This window comes from Typha angustifolia, chromosome 13, assembly GCF_048772165.1.
Source record: "Typha angustifolia cultivar Huaian chromosome 13, ASM4877216v1, whole genome shotgun sequence".
In the NCBI taxonomy this organism is placed as follows: Eukaryota; Viridiplantae; Streptophyta; class Magnoliopsida; order Poales; family Typhaceae; genus Typha; species Typha angustifolia.
This window is the reverse complement of record NC_133251.1, coordinates 13,359,101-13,376,857: the sequence shown is the minus strand read 5'-3', so window position 1 is coordinate 13,376,857 and position 17,757 is coordinate 13,359,101. Positions and strand designations below refer to the sequence as shown.

Sequence of the window (17,757 nt, the reverse complement as noted above, 5' to 3'; positions counted from 1 at the left end):
GGTTTACATCCATGTATAAATAGATAGCCATAGGAGAAGGCTTTGACCAAATTAATTAAGGAAATGCTTCTTTGTGTCAGATTAGGGTTTAACAGTATAAATGCAGGGCACTTTGTTTATGCTAATTAAGAAAATAAAAGCCCTCAGTGTGGAGCAAAATTATCATTTTATTTGGGAAAATTTATAAAAAGTACCGTACTTTCTACCTTCGTTATGAAATATTTTGGATATTTATCGTTCGGCTTCTGCATTCTTATTCTCCTTAAAGTGCTCCTTAATTACTAGATTTTTTTTTTAGATCAAGGGTAAAAAATAAATGGACAACTAGATTTTAAAATTAAATGAGGGATATGTGTAGTGGTGGAAAGAAGTAGGATATTTTTGATAAATTTTTATTTTTATTTTTTTACTTGTGATCACATTTTTAAAGATATAATGTAATCTTAGTTATCATGATGTATTCCTTTGTAAGCCTCAATTGGCTACTACTTATTGAGTAGTTCTGGTATGATAATATATATGGCAATAAGTCAAACTGAGGCTATGTATTGAGACAAAACCTCACCAAGGCTGCTAACGGTCTATAATCCATTAGGCATCTCAAAAGATAAAGATCAATGTTAGATAACAGAATAACAATGTGTATTTATATTATCATGTTTTATTCATGTCTACTTATATAGCCATCACTCTCAATGTACAGCGAGGTTTAATTCTGAGCGAGAATTGGATGCTTTTAGTGAAAGGAATTTGTTCTTTATCGACTTCTCTGGAGTTACAGTGTTAAATTATATTCCTAATGTGATTATGTGACCAGACAGTGATGGAGTACCCTCAGTTTGTTGTGAGGAGTTGAAAGGAAAAGAGTCCCACCTGTAAGCTCTGAGGAGCAATTAAGATGATGCGAGATATCATCAGGAAGCAATCCATGAGAGATTTTTTTTATTTTTTTATTTGTGACATAATATTTTTCACACGTATGATATATGGTGAACAATGTTCATGTTGAAGAGGTGGTGCCATTAACATACCAGGAGAAACCTTCAAGGTTAATTATACTTTCCATGTGGATGGAAATATCAAAGGGATTTGCCAGCCTAACATTAATTCATGCTTGCGAGAAAGAAATGAGGGGGAAAAAGAATAGTAGTAGTAGTAGTAGTTGTTGTAATACGTACGAACAAGATGTTATTGGTGCATATCTTAGCCCACCTAAAAAGATCCCTCTTGGCAGAGTGTGAAGCTGTTCACTTATATTCTCTCCCATGTATTGTTGTATCTTAGTTGTTACTCTTTCTTTTCAATAGATACTAATTCTTAGCCCTACAACCTCCTAACTCTTTATTGTTTTGACTACAACTCTCTCTCTCTCTCTCTCTCTCTCTCTCTCTCTGTCATTTTCACATGTAATAGTCTACCAAAGGAGACTCTCCAAATGCTCTCCCTCTTTCCCTTCCTTTGGTTCCTCATCCACTAATTGTCATTCACACTACTCTTTGTCTAAAAGTCAGGTGGAAAAGTTCTCTCCTTACATCAAACAACAAGACATAAACTAGCAAGAAGAAGAAGAAAGAAGAAGAAGAACTTCATATCCTTCACTCCAATACCTACCTGTCCATATCCATTCTTTGAGATCTCCATGGAAACCAGCTCAATGCCGTCGCCTGACCTCTCGTTAAACATTAGCCCCCCGAACGGGGATGTCTCATCGAGGACGACGACGGCGGCGAGGGATAACAGCCGTGATCCTTATAGGCGCGTCGAAACCCTAGAACCATCCCAAGCTTGCACAGAACTCTCCCTCTCAAGCCATACCACCACCACTTCTGAGATAGAAAGCTCATGGAGGTGGCAACAATATCCGCCGCCGCCTTCTCATGATCGGTGCCACCGCAGCGGTATCGATCCGTTATCCGGCAACACGAGGATGATAAGAGGGATTCCAGTCTATGACAACATCCTTTCAAGTGATAGCAAGATGGGATTCAACCATCAGATTCCTTCATGGAGCTCATTCAACGCATCCTATGGCTTATCTTCGGCTTTGGAGCCGTTTGGACAGCCGACAAGGTTCAACGGGTCGTCGATGGAGAATATGATGAGGAATAACTACTACAACTATAGCCAATGTAGATTCGATCCATTGGATGCCTCCAGTAGCTTGATGAGCTCCATGTTCATGCCGAAGCTCCCGGTGAAGAGAAGCATGCGCGCGCCAAGGATGCGGTGGACTACCACCCTTCATGCGCGCTTCGTCCGAGCTGTCGAGCTTCTTGGTGGCCATGAGAGTGAGCTTCCTCGTCCCTCCACTTCTACTGTGATCATGTTATATATGTGTATAGATGAGTACTAGTAGATAATCTCTCCTTTAGCTTCTTGGCTATTCTCTCTCTCTCTCTCTCTCTCCTCTCTCTCTCTCTCTCCCTCTTTCTCTCTTTCTAGATATTTCTATCTAGAATTATTTGCTAATAGACTTGGTTTTGGATGCTGATCGTGAGAGTTGGTTTGGTTCAGGGGCTACACCAAAGTCGGTTCTTGAGCTTATGGATGTTAAAGATCTTACTCTTGCCCATGTAAAGAGCCACTTGCAGGTACTTGTTCTGGTTTTCCCTTTCTTTTATCATAACTGAAATAGGTGCTTCTCTCTCTCTCTCTCTCTCTCTAGATCAGTCTTCTTCTTTCAGACGGAGAGAGGCTTACATAGTAGATTAGCTGAGAGACAGAGAGAGAGGGAGAGAGAGAGGACGAGAGAGAGAGAGAGAGAGAGAGGGAGAGAGAGAGGGAGAGAGAGAAAAAGTAGCCATCATTTCACAATAATACAAAGCTATAAACAAGCAAACCCAAAGAATCAACCTCGCGAGCAATGGAGATATTATAGCAGAAAGGAGACAACTTTACAAAGAAGTATAGTATAAGTTAAGATTGAAGTTGAGTTCTCTTCTGGTTTCCTTTCCTATATCGCTCCGCTTTTCTGTAGTAACATCACCTCACTCTCCTTTCTGGTCTTTCTTTCTTATGCTTCTCTCTTTCTCTTGCTCTCTCTCTCTCTCTCATGGTTCTTTTTTTTTTTTCCTCTATACTTCTGCAGATGTATAGAACTGTTAAGTCCACTGAGAAACCTGCAGCTTCCTCAGGTAATTAGTGCTGCTTAATTTCCTTCTAACCAAATTGAGATTTTTTTTTTCAATTAAACCATTAGAAATATCTCTCTCCAAATAATACTTATTAATATGCAACTCTTGATGAACTTATCCTATCAACGTAACACTTAGGGCAATCAGATGGCTCTGGTGAAGAAGATTTCACTTCTAGGCTCGCCGATTTCAGCTTCCGACGACTAATGGAGCAAGGAGGCTCAGAAGGATCAATCCAACTACTTGACAAGGGTTCTTGTACTAGATGGAACAATCCGTCAAGGTAATGTGAGAACGTACTTGTTAAACACATTTTTCCTAATGTCGTTCTTTTCCAAACTAAAATTATGTCAAGTGCAAAGGGCTTTCATGACAGCTTTTGCTTTTCTCACTGTCCTTGTCTTCTTTGGGATCTCATGGTTTGATTTAAAGCAAAAGCCAATTAAAGATAGTAAAGAAGACACTCACTAGTTAAATCAAAAAAGTCGATGAAACAACAACTTGCTTTGCTAATACTATTTCCACTGTCGTTGTTAATTAGATTAATGCACAGTCTCTTCTTACGAGATATCATTCATATATGTGCCCAAAAAGGCCATACACACCTTGTCCTAGAGCTGAGGTCACTCTTCTTTTTGGTTCTACTGCCTTGTTTAATAAGATGTTTTCTTGCACCATGTCCTTCTTTGTTCTTTAAATAGTTTAATGTTCTTTTCGTTCCATGGTCTCTGATGTACTTATTTGTACAATTGTATAATTTTCTCCTCTCCTTTCTCCTTATCTCTTCTTTTCTTGCTCACATGTGAAGTATTATCATTATGTTCTTCTTTTTCCCTCACAAAATCTTCAAACCTCAGCAGAATATGGTAGGCGACTATTAGATGAAAGGTACTTACTGTATGTCTTAATTTTTGTTTTTTTATGTTTTCTATTGTAAAGAAACCTAGCTTACTTTCCTGTAGTAGAAGTTTTATATTGTAAAAGTAAATTAACAAGTTAGGATCATGGCGTCTCATGTTTGTGTATTGGTTTATTACAGAATATGATCATGCTTGAGATAAATCTACTTTAATACATTTAGCAAAACATATTTGAGAGGTCTAGAATTAACATAAGAAATGAATAGTTAATGCCCTATAGTCATATTTGTCTGAACTGAATTTATCAAAATTATTTTCTTTAGTATTTAAAACCTAACATCTTGTAGCATACTTAAATGCTGATAGATATTTAACTGTCAGAATGACATAATTCAGCAAATGAATAATTAGGTTATAGCAGCTTTCCATTATTTTTTCGTTCTCGTTCACAAGGTTTTGCATGGTTAGATATATGTTTACTCTTACCTTTTCTGAGGAAGAGATTGAAGTGGCCAGCTGCTTATTTTATTAAGCTAAACGTTCAGAAGATTAGTAGTAAGTACGACTATGAATGAGTAAATGTCTAAGTTCATTAAATAAATTGCACCTTACTGCATTTATTGTGACAAGTGTGACGCAAGAACATTCAGGCTTCTTTAGGTTCTTAGAAATAATTGTTGGTCATTGACACAGGCTATCCTGGTAAAAGAATAATTAGTTCAAATGAATTATCAGGTGTACTATACCTTCTATAGCTTATCAAACCTAACGTAAGATTGTCGAAATGATCAAATGAGCTTACCATTATATGTACTTCAATTAATATATATATGTATATATATGTTTCCGAGGAAAAAATAAAAGATGTTCTTCTTCCTGTTCAACTATTATTGTAAATGAATTAGGAAGTATTACAGTAAGTTATTTTTCAATTGAGTAAACTATGAATATTTAGTAAGAAATTCTGCGATTCATATTATTAGAACTTCCTCAACCTTTGATGACAAGAACACTTGTAAATTTTAGCAAAGGCATTTGGTTGCGGACGAACTCGTGTGAAATAGATCAGCCAAGAGGAACACAATTCTCATCTCAGATTGAGGTACTCTTTTGCAACAACTTACCTTATATTCACTAGAAATGTACAAATAAGCATAAAAACTCATCCACTGGCATGCATGCATGCAGATATAGATCTTAATTTAAAACTGAAGAATTGGTTAAGCATGTTCTACTTATCAGTTATCTACATTTTCTAGACTAGTTTTGGAGAACCTCCCCAGTGTATTTGAAAAGGATCACCTCTAATTTATTCATAAGGAATATTATTAGTTTAATTCTTTCGTTTCTAACCAAAAGGATCTTTAGTTGTTTCTATATTTTGGAAGGGTAGAAAAAAGGAGAATATTTCAGTGATCAAAGGCTGCTGAGAATATTCTCACTGCTGTGATGTCGTTTCTTTTGAAAACATATAAGAAAAAGGAGAAGTGAAATAAGGAACATATAGAAGAGGAGGTTCTCCACTATAAGTCTTCAAATGTAGCTGCTGATATGCAAAAAGATAAATAAATAAATCATAATTGAGTTTCTCGTCAATTGACAGTAATGGGTTATTTTGGCTTTGATACAGGACAATGGTCTCTGCCAACAAAATGACTCAACTAGTTCTAATCAAGAACTCAAAGTCCCTACCTTAGAGTTCACCTTGGGAAGGCCAGATTGGCATGGTATGTAGCACTCTGTCAGTGCTGAGAGAGCTAACTCAGCATGGCTTGTGCTACTGACTTCTTGGGTTCTTATTAAGGAATACGAGGCTGTGATACAAAGAATGGAGGGAGGAGACTTTGGAGAATTATATTATAATTCTCTGATGACAAGTCTTTTGTTGTTCTTCTTTTCTTTTTTTCATTCTTTTTTTTTTTTTGGGTACAGTTAAGGTTTATTTGTCTTATTATGCTCCCCTGAATTGTGACAGGATTATTGCCATTAGTGAGTGGTTATGGATAATTATATTAACTTCAGAAGGTCCAACTTTCTGTGCAAATATATTGAAGAAATATAATAATAAAGAACATAGAAATCAACTAGATTAGAAGAACCAGTAGTCAGAAGAACTACATCTTCTATTCTTCTGGTAAAAGGAACTACATCTTTTATAGATCTCAACACAATGTTACTAGGATCAAGTACAATAAATAACCAAAAGACTACTCAGTCATTGGTTATTCCTTACATATTTGCAACTCCAAGGGATTGACATAGAAAATAGTTTCATTGGATAACCAATATGGCATGAAACTTGACAAATCTCTTCGTAATTTAGTACTATAGTTTTCCCATCCAGCAACAGCTGCTGATAACCCATCCCAATCAAAAATTGTTTCAGGTTCTTTATAGTAGATAGCACCTAGAATTGTCTCAGCAAGTTCATGATTGCATGGTAACTTCAGCTCCATGTCACTTGATTTTCTAAGGATAGATGATCGTGATGATTCCATGTCACCAGCAGTTTCTCTTCTTGATTTTTCCAATTCAGGGGCTTTCCAGTAGTAGAATTGTAGCACCTGTTTGCAGGATCATGTCAGTAAGCTTACAGAAGTAACAGCAGGAATGTTAAAGAAATAGCAACCAATGCAAGGTAGCCCCACAAATCCACATAGGTGTCCTGTTCCACTAACAAAACATTAAGACAGATAAGATTGGAATCTGAGATACTGGTCAGGCTTGAAATTTCAGGACATAGTAAAGGAAGGTCATCAAACACCGTAGCAAAGTAGATCAACAAGTGACCATAAATCAATATTGACTGATTTTGTGGAATATTGGTAAAACAGTTAAAGCCTCTCTCTTTTGCACAATTAGTCAAACAGCCCTTTGACGGTTATTACTTAAACAATTGATGCATTTATCAATTATTTGTAAATGTAAGGTCCTAGAAGGTGAAATAGTCTGTTGTTACAACTTATCATGTGAGTGATAATTATGGGAAAAAGAAAAAGAAACTATTAGAGTGGTCATATAGGAAAGAAGGTTCTCTAAGGTGGAGGAATTAACATCATTTGTTGCACTTATTAAAGAGTTCTATACACAAGTGCAGTCGTTAAATCACCTGAAGGGCATGCAAACTGTTCACAAATTCCTTCACAAAAATCTCATCTCCTCTACCAAGTCTCAGAGGCTCGTTGAGCAGTTCCAAAGAATCATTTGAAGAAGCAGATGTGGTGCACTTCACATCACTGGTAGAACAGAAACTATACCCAAGCAGGTGAACTCTGGCACAACGAATGTCAAAGCCTGATTGATCATGAGAAAACCAATACATATTGTCAGATGCTGGTGAAGGCAGGTAGCACTCGCGTTTATCGAACTTGTAGTTTTCTGCAGCCTGAGAGAGAAGAGCCATAAGTTTCGCATCCTCATCATGAGCACTATTGCGGGTGAACCAAAGCGTCAATGTAAGTCTTTCGCCATCCATTACCTGTTGAATTAGTTTGGATCACATATGAGATATACTCTGGCAAGTGACAATTTAAGGCTCTCGGTAGATGTCTGCTGATGGCTATTTATGAGAAAAAGAAAAAAATAGAACTTCAGAAGATTCTTAAATACAAATATACTAAGATCAAGAAGTAAAATGCAGGATTTGTATTACTCAAAATAAGAAAACCAAGGTCACTTTAAGAAACACACAGAAAATATTCCTAAGCTTTTTTTTTCAGAGACAATTGCTAAGCTTTAAATATTGGTATATTACCAACTAAAAACACTTCTGAAGCATAATGAGCAAAAGATGTAAAGTAAAGCTAAGAATAATTTTTACATAAAAACACAAAGAAGTCCAGAACAAAAAGAAAGAGAGTTCCAAACTTATCGGCATCATAAAAAAAGTGGCAAGGAGAATATATATAAAATATCAGAAGGAAAAGTACCATTCATAAATTGAAGAAATAAAATGTCACCTCATCTACACTATGAATATTGCGACTGTCAGCTGTATAAATTAAAGCATCCTGCAAAAAGAAAAACAGAGCTTACAGTCCAAGAAATTGTATACTACAAGCATTGCTTCCATAATGGTTATTCCATTGCAAGCACCAGAGGGTCCATAACTCCTATTCTACAGAATTACATTTTTTCACCCACTTTTTCATGATTCGAATAATTTTATGGTTCACAGCCTTGACAGCCTGCCACTTTGATATTTATAGTTTGATCCCCTATTTTGGACCTTTTCCTCAGAAATACCTTGCAATTAATTAGTCACTCCGACGGAACTTACCGTAAGCCTGGCCGGGTTAAATAATAAGATTTTTAAATTAAGAAATTTCCCTTACGATTAATGTTTTGATTCCCCAAATAGAAAAAATATCTAACCTAGAATATTAGCTTTATCTAATTAACAGAGGACAACCCTTCAGAATATTGGAAAAACCGTATTCCCTTTTAGAGAGATACAAGGGTGGTACTTTCAACTGGACTTAATTGGATTCTAGCAGAGTACTCTTCAATTATTGCCTCTCCATCAACATTGGCTGAGTTAATCCTAATCGAGAGAAGCTTTCTGAGAAAATATCCAAAACAGGGGTCTTGTAACATAAATACTGAAAAGGTAGGAAGTGAACCAAGATATCGTAAATATGTAGGTACGAAACACAATTTTCCTTATTTCATAGTCCAACAAACAGAAGTGGATAATACTGTTGTGAACATGGGATGAAATAGAGTAGTTTCCAATAAAATGCTTACTCCTGCGACCGGACAAACAGAGGAAGGTTTGCCATCTTGAAAGTGAAACATTCCACCTTCGAAATCCTTCCCATGGTTATTTAAGTAACATACTGCCTTTTCTCAAAAAAGAATGAAAAATTGTTAGCATAATTATAATGGAAATGAATATCAATTTTCGTATACAACACTGTCACCTCAGACAGAAAGATCAAAATAAAATATAAGGATTTGTCAATCAATTTCTGGTTCAGTTTTATGTTCACTGATTGCTTACCACTCATATAGTAGCTACGAGCTAACAGAGAGATATTAAAATATGATCCAAAGCAAGGAATCCCACCATACTTTTCGGGCTAATAATAAGATCCTTTGCTTCCTTTAGTTTCAATTCAGTAACAAAAAGGGGATAGAATCTGATTATCTAAAACGCCAGTAACTACTATGTAGCTAATATTCCATTTCTTCTAGCAAGATTACTGTAGCTAATATTCCAATTCTTCTAGCAAGATTACTTCCTGCTTTAATTCCACCTTTTAGGATGCTAACTGGCAAACATATTGGCCTTAGTTGGCAAAGCCACAACTTCAAGGAAACTAAACAGACATAAAAGATCATATAAAATCAAGTTAATAGTGATGGAGCCATCTCAAGAAAGCAAAACTGGTCAAAGCAATGATCACAATCTCTCTTTTGGGCTTTATTCTACTTTTGAATAACTACCAATTAATTTGACATACTACCTTCATAGCCAATCATTTCTACTATTTAAAATAAAATTATCAAGATGAAGAATCACCACTTGCTGACGTTTTAGATGCTATAAAAAGATGTCACACAAGAAACAAATACGACACTTGGAAGAAAAAAATGCAGGAAGACACATCCAAAAACATATGGGTCTGTTTGATTTGAGTTTAGTTGTTGAATGGGACTAGCTAGCCTCATTTGTTAACTATGATTTAGGTAGTTTGAACTATACTAAAAAATGTGGTGTTTGATTGTGAACTAGATTAAAAGTGTAATGATTACATTTGATGTAACATGAAAAAGTAAAAAAGATGTTGATTTTGGAGAGAAAATGAGGATATGTAGAAAAAATAGACCAATATGCCCTTTGACCCTTTGACTTTAAAGTATGTTAGTACAAAAATAGTATTATTAAACTAAAGCAATTTTTAAATTAAAAAAATCTTAAAATTAAATATCTTACATGTAAACATGCTGTTTTGAGGGCATTGCAGGCTTGCAAGAATGTAAGCCTGTAATCAACATTATATTTACACAATAAGAGGTGATTTGCGAGCTTATAAGCCCGCAAGTGCCCTTATTAGCTTGTATTTTTCTTTTCCAAGGCTGTAGACTTGTAAGTCCATTTGCTGACTTAGCTTGCAAGCTCTCAATCCTAGTAGTTTACTTCTTTTTTTCCTTATAAGATTGGAGGTCTGTAAGTCCGTTGTTGGCTTTGCTAGAAGCCCACAACTCTACTATAAGGTAAGCTTACAATGGTTTTTCCTCCTCCTAAGATTGCGGCTTTATAAGTCCTATGTTGGCTTGGCTTATAAACTCGCAACCCTACTATAAGGTAAGATTCTATTCTTCTTATCATGATATATATTTTTTAGTTTTTTTCTCCTCTCAAGTTTACGGGCCTGTGAGTCCATTGTTGGATTGGCTTACAAGCCCGCTCTACTATAAGGTAAGGTTGTTGTAATGAAATATAATTTCATCATAGGTTGAACTTATTCATGAAGAACCCAAAAGGATGTTCATTGAATATTAAAAAAGAAAGTCAAAATCTTTAACCATAATAATGAAATATAAAAATCGTAGTATTTCAAAAATTGCTGAGATACCACTTCTTTCTAAAGATACTAAAGGATGACGCCTTATGAGACAAACGAGTTCCAACAATTAAATGGAGGGAAAAACCAATAAATAATGTGGAAGGTCTAGCCTCTCTCTGTATAGAAAATGTTGGCTGTACACTTGGATGAGTGGTTCTGCAAAAGATGCAATGACACCTAAAATTAAAGAGATATGTGTGATATACGTGCATATCTTTGAGCAGAAATGCAATCATCTAACAATGAAAAAAGAACTAGCAAATCTAGTTTGCAAAAAGGGTTGTTATCAAGTTCATTAAAAAATCTATACTTGGAATTTTTTATCCTTGCGAAATAATAAAGAAGAATGACATGGGAGATAGATAGTTCATGAGGTCAAGAGAATATACACAATAGACTGTAAGCAGAGACTGACCAACCATCATGTGAAAATCTTCAGAACATGAGCTGAAGAGCATATATGAAAGCATTAGCCAAATTAAATGTTTACCAACTTCAGTTACTTACTGCAAAGTCTCTTTGTTTAAGGTACGGCCTGTTATCATCATGGTGCCATCCAATACATGCTCCTCTACACCAACTACATTTCAGAAAATGTAATTAATCATAATATCAGAGACTATACTGAGCATATATCTCTAAAGTAATCTCAAATAGGCAATATATAGAAAAAAATTAATATGAATTCACAACCTATATGAAAAGAATTCCAAATACAGACCTTATGTTGCACATGGTGCCAATATAAGAACATATTTTGTGCTTCTTTCCAGCAGTTCATCTCTAAATAAAGGAGTATTTTACTGCTTACAATCAGCATGTCTTAATGCCAATATACAAATACACTTTATGGCTATAAAATGAATAATGGCGTCCTAGTGTTTTGGCATAACAAAGTCCACTTCGATTGAGCAGATTCAGTAGTGTATTGCATGGTTCATATCTCAGTTCTGTTTGTTCAACATATATATTTTGTTCAATGCAGATGGTGTACAGATATAACGCAACATTCCATTAGAATTGCAACTCTAGCAAGCAAAATCGCAATTTTTCATTTAAAAGAACAAAAGAAAAGCCAAAATAAGGAGAACGAGAATTTGGTTCCGTACCTGATGAGGCCAGTGAACTCAACAAAGAGCTCGAATTCGCAACCGAAGAGCTCCTCGACCTTCTCTTTGATCCTCTCTCGAATAGGGAGGAACGGGAGGATGAGGTGGGCGCAGTTGGTGGCAATGAGGTGGGAGAGCGTGGTGGAGAAGACGCTGGGCCTGTAACCCACAGAGCAACAGCTGCGGTGGACGAATTCCAACTCCTTCTCATAAGCATTAAATCAAACATTTCACGTGCGTGCTTCTAAATGAAGGTAAAGAAGAAGAATCTTGAGAGAGAGAGAGAGAGAGAGGAGACCTTGCAGAGTTCGAGGGAGAGGAAACGGTGAAGGAGGATACGGGGATGATCGGCCGCTGCCATGGCCGCCATTTTGTAGCTCGTTTCGTGTCAAGATGAAGATTCCTGATCAGTTTTTTTGGCCCTTTTCCTCTGCTACTTCCAAGCCTCTGCGTTGACAAAATATTTATATATTTTCCTTTTTTGCAGATAGCCACCTGTCTTTTCACTTTATTAGAAATTCATTTCCTATTCAACTTCAAGTACAGATTAATTCAATCCTAATGATTTTTTTTTTTCGATTAGAAAATAATGAATTCGATTATCTTGTGACATACTGGAAAAAAGAAATCTTAAAAAAGAATTACAAGTTTATTTCCTCGAAGATTAAAAATATCTGACAGTTGCTCCTCTTTCTCTTCTGATGGAAGATTTCAACCAGTAGGACACTAGAATGCTAGTTATTTCTACCAATTGTTCAATTTGTTATCAACTTATCATACCTTCAACATATGTAGGACAAGAACAATCATTTGCATAGATTCGGAACTAAATGTTGCTTAAATCATTCAGTTATTATGACATGGCACCGAGAGTAAGCTCAAGATTATATGGAATAACATCATATTTGCAGGGGAAATCAACCACATGTACTGTTCCTGATGAGCAATTCCTTGAGAAAAATGAAAAAAGATTCACCCAGCGCTGCTTCAAGAGCACATGCCATGGATGACAAGTATGGAATTTTGCACACATATGAGGAAGAGTATGCAACCTGCAATATCTATTGAATCCGGAATCCAGGAAGATGACGTCAAATAAGAAGCTCTATTGTTGCAAAGCTCTGCGATGACTTGCACTGAATAGATACCATATCAAATTTCATTTGCATCAGATTTAGTTATACTAATAATCACTGGAACCCAAATAAAAGTGAGATTCATAGGGCAAGCCCATAGATTACACAGTTTGAATTTCAGGAACGACAAATCATAATGGATGGTTTGGCTAAAAATTTTGTCCACGCTTAAAAGAGAAATAGAAAGAGATGGAAACCGAGCAGGCAAAATGACAGTGATTCCTCTTGAATTGCTTTCTAGTCTGACGGAATTAGAAACACTTCCTGTGCACGATAGATGGGCCAGACTCGTCATATTCTGCCTTTGCAATCCACATCTGCAGTCAGAATAAATTCAATGTAAATGCTTTTTTCTTAAGAAAAAGTACATGTTATGTAAATTATGATCAAAAGGAAAAAAAAAAAGATAAGAAAGGATATTTATAGTAGGGGATTTTAAGACTTGCAACTCATATGGCCTTGGAAACTTTTTGTACAGATTCCAAATCCTTTCTGGAAGGACTTAATTAAGTAATTAGTTCACTACCTACTTTTGAGGATCTTGAATGCTTGTGATTCAAGCAATTTTATCGATTAAAGATCTAAAAAAGGCTAAGTGCAGAATAGTATGCTTGTGCAGATCAGATAATTAGAAGATGTAAGAAATGCCACATACCTGTTGGAAAGTGCTAAGGGATGCCAAGATAGAACCTCCAATCCAAACACTGTATTTTCTCTCTGGAGGAGCCACCACCTTTATCTTCATGCTGCTTGGTGCCAATGCTGTGATCTCCTTGCTCATTCTGTCTGCAATACCCGGGAACATGGTAGAACCACCACTCAAAACAATGTTCCCATATAAATCTTTCCTTATATCAACATCACATTTCATGATAGAATTATAAGTAGTCTCGTGGATGCCTGCAGCTTCCATTCCAATCATGGATGGTTGGAAAAGAACCTCTGGGCAACGGAATCGCTCAGCACCAATTGTTATCACTTGTCCATCAGGTAGCTCATAGCTCTTCTCCACAGATGAGCTGGTTTTCGAAGTCTCCAGTTCCTGCTCATAGTCAAGGGCAATGTACGCCAGCTTCTCCTTCATGTCTCTCACAATTTCACGCTCAGCTGTGGTAGTAAAAGAGTAGCCACGTTCTGTTAGAATCTTCATGAGAGCATCAGTGAGGTCCCTTCCTGCCAAGTCAAGCCGAAGGATTGCATGGGGAAGGGCATATCCTTCATAGATAGGGACTGTGTGGCTGACACCATCCCCAGAGTCCAGCACAATACCTATACAAGGATAAATAGGAAGGTGAAAAGATGCACACATTTATTACAATAGAAGAAAGTCAAGAAATATATCCATGACATTTTACTAAGAGAACCATGAAATTCAGTCTCCAAAATAAAAAAAAACTTTCTAAATCTCTGACAAAAAAGCATTTAATGTGTCAACAGGCATGGAATTGTATCCAACTCCCAGCTCAAATGCTTTCATAATCAGCAGTTGAAAAATTAAGCTGCACTATTGTTAAGTAACTATAATTGACAATTCATAGCTCTTTTACCAAATTTTCATCTTCACTGCTATGAGGCACACCTGGTATGGACTTTACATGGAGAAAAATGATACACAAGTAAGCATGATATCCAACTAGTGTTCTACAAGGGTCAGGATAAACAGATTCTTGAAACAATTATATATCACAAAACATGTGAAACACTCCATTAGCAAAGACGCATTAGAAAGGGTATATATTCGAAGATTAAATAACCCCAAATTCTTATCAATCACTGACACATGTGCTTTACTTTACAACATAATGAACTCAGATGGTACAACATGCAGAATAGTTGCTAACTCAAGAACAACTCTAAGGTGGCATTATTGCATATTACTTTGTCTACACTCCACAAAAATTTTTGTTCACAGCCAAATGCCTTTGTAGTAGATATGAATATGCAAGACAACAATAAAAAAAGGATATTATTTTCCAAGAGATTGAAATGGAGTCAATGATGGACTTGCAAACCTGTTGTACGTCCACTGGCATATAGAGATAGAACAGCCTGAATGGCCACATACATGGCAGGAGTATTAAAGGTCTCAAACATAATTTGGGTCATCTTCTCACGATTAGCCTTGGGGTTAAGAGGGGCCTCAGTAAGAAGAACAGGATGCTCTTCTGGAGCAACACGAAGTTCATTATAGAAAGTGTGGTGCCATATCTTCTCCATGTCGTCCCAGTTGCTGACAATACCGTGCTCAATAGGGTACTTTAGAGTTAAGATACCACGCTTGGACTGGGCCTCATCTCCAACATAGGCATCTTTCTGTCCCATGCCAACCATCACACCTGTGTGACGGGGACGCCCCACAATGCTAGGGAAAACAGCTCTTGGAGCATCATCTCCTGCAAACCCAGCCTACAGAAGAAAGAATAATTGGTTAAGCATTTATCAAAACATACCGCAAAGAGGTGGAAAATTTTCCAATGAAAAGGTTAAAACAGATAGCTATTTAATGATTGTAAAATGGCATCGATAAGAATCTATTTCAATCCCTCTTCTCTTACTGACGATGAGTTGAGTAGTTTGAGCAGACTGGGCTTGAAAAACCTGACAAGATAAACTATAATAAGTTTGTACCTTAACCATCCCGGTTCCATTGTCACAAACAAGAGGTTGAATATCCTCAGCGTCTGCCATCTTCTATCTCTGCCAAAGAAAGCTAACAGAATAATAGATTCATTATGATGACCAAATAAAAGACAAAAGTAACTGATGTTACATGCAAAGGAAGGTTAATCTACATATGTTTGTCATGAAAAGAACCCATTAAGTCCATAGCAAGAAGTAAATTGCTCTAAATATCTCTCTATATTTTCCACGAATACAAAGTCAAGGAATACTTTGAATTAATTGCTCTTCATGCACCCAATGTCTAGTTGGTGAGGTGTAGATGCACTAGTATCAAGTCAGATGAGATGTCATCTCCTAAGATGGCTACAGAATCCTCATTATATATAAGACGTGCCACAACTGGATACAGTAAATGCTGAACCTGGAATACGAAAACTGATGTTCATTAAACAAAATGCCACATAACTGCAAGGGGCGAGATATTACCCAAACTTTTTTTTTTGTTAAAGTTAGTAGATAAGAAGAATGCATGAAATCAAGATGAAAACATTAATAATAAATGCTTCATCAAAGTTCAACCTTTTCTAATGTGATAATTGAAATAAAAACTATCAAGAGTTACATTATTTATCAGTGAAAAGCACAGATCTACAAAGATTTACCGAGTAGATTTTTGTGATGGAAAATGCTATGGCCACAAACACTCTACATATACTATTGATCTGGCATCGCCTTATCAATTGATAGAGATGGCTATGAGATGGAGAGAGAAACTATCAATGGACAAGATGATGCATCATAGAATGTTAGTAAAGTGTTTGTAGGTATAGCATTACTCTTTGGAGATATTAGTATTAGCCACGGGCACAATCTATTGGTAACAAAGTGATAAACTTTCAATCAAACTAACTAACATTGCTTCAAAGTTTTCACGGGAAAAAAAAATGGAAGCATATCAATAAATAAGCCTCCTTTCCAGATCAATTCACACCAGCTTGGAACCATAAAAGGTGACCTCAAAAGTAAAATAATGCAACCTATCATAGCTTACCAACAAAGATAGCAATAAAAAATGAGAACCCCTGGTGCAGAACCAACGAATCAAGTCCAAAATTACCGCTTTTTTCAAATCGTGAAAAGATCCTAGAACCTAGAATCCATTCCAAAACAAATCAACCAACAAACGTACGTCCAATATGTTGACCAAGACAACAACAGCTACCAAATGTACGAAAAATATAACAATAGCACACATTAAAAAGTAAAAATGCCGAACATTCTCCACATTCTGATAAAAACCCACAATGCACATCGGATCAAACCAGACGCACGGTCAGATCCCTTAAAACCAAAAGGAAATACAGCAAACTCCTCGCGCACTGAAGCTCAAAGAAACCAAATAAATGCAGAACGACGAGCGCATTCCGTTCCCAACTTCAAAAGTTAAAAACTTTTCACTCACCCGAAATCCGATCAAAAACGATGAAACTACATCCAAATCAAAGACGGCGAAATGGGTTGAGCTCCTTACCGAACCGAGAAGAAGAAGAAGAGGTAGAAGAGGAGAATGGGGTGAAATCGAATCGATCTAGGATTGTGTTAATAAAACTCTCCGAAGAGTATGGGAACCCACCCACGTTTGCTCTCTTCGGTCTCCTTTTTAGTACTTTTTAGTAGGGTTTGAAACATCTATAATTTGGAGAAGTGGGGAAAAGGGTCGCACGGACGAGAGGACTTGAAGGCCCGGATCACGCGCCGGGTTAACAGGCTCCTCCAAAGACCCGGTAATTGTGGATTTGTTCTTTGGACTCACATAGGCCAAGCTCAAGCCCAGGTTCAAGCCCAAGCCCACCAAAACATTAAACCACTGATCTAAATCGAAAACGATCGCCTTAGACATACAGATAGATGCCTTCCTCTGTCTATTATCTGTCTAATGGCCATTACTCACAGAATGATATAATATTTGCAGTTCTTTTTACCAAAGTGGGCCTCCCTGTAAATTTATTTATCCAAATATTTCACTACTCAAACTTAAGACAAAAGAAGTCGATTTTGGTCATATAGTCAGTCCCCAATAAAATAACCATGAAATTTATCACCATCTTACTTAGATTGTCAAGCGATAGAAAGGTTCAGCAGTTTATTCCAAACATATAATGTTAAATCATCCATGTTTTGTTGCTTTAGACACATTAGGAAGACAGAAAATTATACCTAGATTTAGATTTATTTGTTAATCGGATTAAGCTAGAGAAGTTTGTCATGATATAATAGGATAAATTAGAAAAATATTGAATTTAAATTTAGATCATATAAGTACA

General features: G+C 36.4%; 3 protein-coding genes across 9 annotated transcripts; 1 reads left to right on the top strand and 2 right to left on the bottom strand.

The window, feature by feature from the left end:
• The first annotated feature begins 1,398 nt into the window (after window positions 1-1,398).
• LOC140773163 (transcription repressor KAN1-like) lies at window positions 1,399-5,990 on the top strand. Of its 3 annotated transcripts, none has more exons than XM_073115583.1 (6): window positions 1,399-2,288; window positions 2,515-2,591; window positions 3,089-3,134; window positions 3,282-3,417; window positions 5,021-5,096; window positions 5,625-5,990. In XM_073115583.1, the coding sequence occupies exons 1-6, from the start codon at window positions 1,640-1,642 to the stop codon at window positions 5,727-5,729; spliced, it is 1,089 nt and encodes a 362-aa protein (XP_072971684.1). In that variant the 5' UTR covers window positions 1,399-1,639; the 3' UTR covers window positions 5,730-5,990. The 3 variants fall into 3 exon arrangements, with proteins under 3 accessions (XP_072971684.1, XP_072971685.1, XP_072971683.1); XM_073115584.1 differs by having other exon boundaries at window positions 3,273-3,417; window positions 5,026-5,096; XM_073115582.1 differs by having other exon boundaries at window positions 3,273-3,417.
• Window positions 5,991-6,085: 95 nt separating this feature from the next.
• LOC140773161 (uncharacterized) lies at window positions 6,086-12,124 on the bottom strand. Of its 2 annotated transcripts, XM_073115576.1 has the most exons (7): window positions 11,974-12,124; window positions 11,676-11,878; window positions 11,074-11,146; window positions 8,741-8,836; window positions 7,954-8,004; window positions 7,104-7,472; window positions 6,086-6,558 (listed from the first exon to the last, which is right to left on the bottom strand). In XM_073115576.1, exons 1-7 carry the CDS (start codon window positions 12,043-12,045, stop codon window positions 6,217-6,219), a joined length of 1,206 nt encoding a protein of 401 aa, XP_072971677.1. In that variant the 5' UTR covers window positions 12,046-12,124; the 3' UTR covers window positions 6,086-6,216. The 2 variants fall into 2 exon arrangements, with proteins under 2 accessions (XP_072971677.1, XP_072971678.1); XM_073115577.1 differs by lacking the exons at window positions 7,954-8,004; window positions 8,741-8,836 and having other exon boundaries at window positions 11,974-12,122.
• Window positions 12,125-12,806: 682 nt separating this feature from the next.
• LOC140773162 (actin-like) lies at window positions 12,807-17,125 on the bottom strand. 4 transcript variants are annotated; one of them, XM_073115580.1, is made up of 6 exons: window positions 16,965-17,121; window positions 15,703-15,854; window positions 15,440-15,521; window positions 14,824-15,217; window positions 13,467-14,080; window positions 12,807-13,128 (listed from the first exon to the last, which is right to left on the bottom strand). In XM_073115580.1, exons 3-6 carry the CDS (start codon window positions 15,497-15,499, stop codon window positions 13,063-13,065), a joined length of 1,134 nt encoding a protein of 377 aa, XP_072971681.1. In that variant the 5' UTR covers window positions 15,500-15,521; window positions 15,703-15,854; window positions 16,965-17,121; the 3' UTR covers window positions 12,807-13,062. The 4 variants fall into 4 exon arrangements, with proteins under 4 accessions (XP_072971681.1, XP_072971679.1, XP_072971680.1 ...); XM_073115578.1 differs by lacking the exon at window positions 15,703-15,854 and having other exon boundaries at window positions 16,965-17,125; XM_073115579.1 differs by lacking the exon at window positions 15,703-15,854 and having other exon boundaries at window positions 15,440-15,508; window positions 16,965-17,124.
• Window positions 17,126-17,757: the final 632 nt, after the last annotated feature.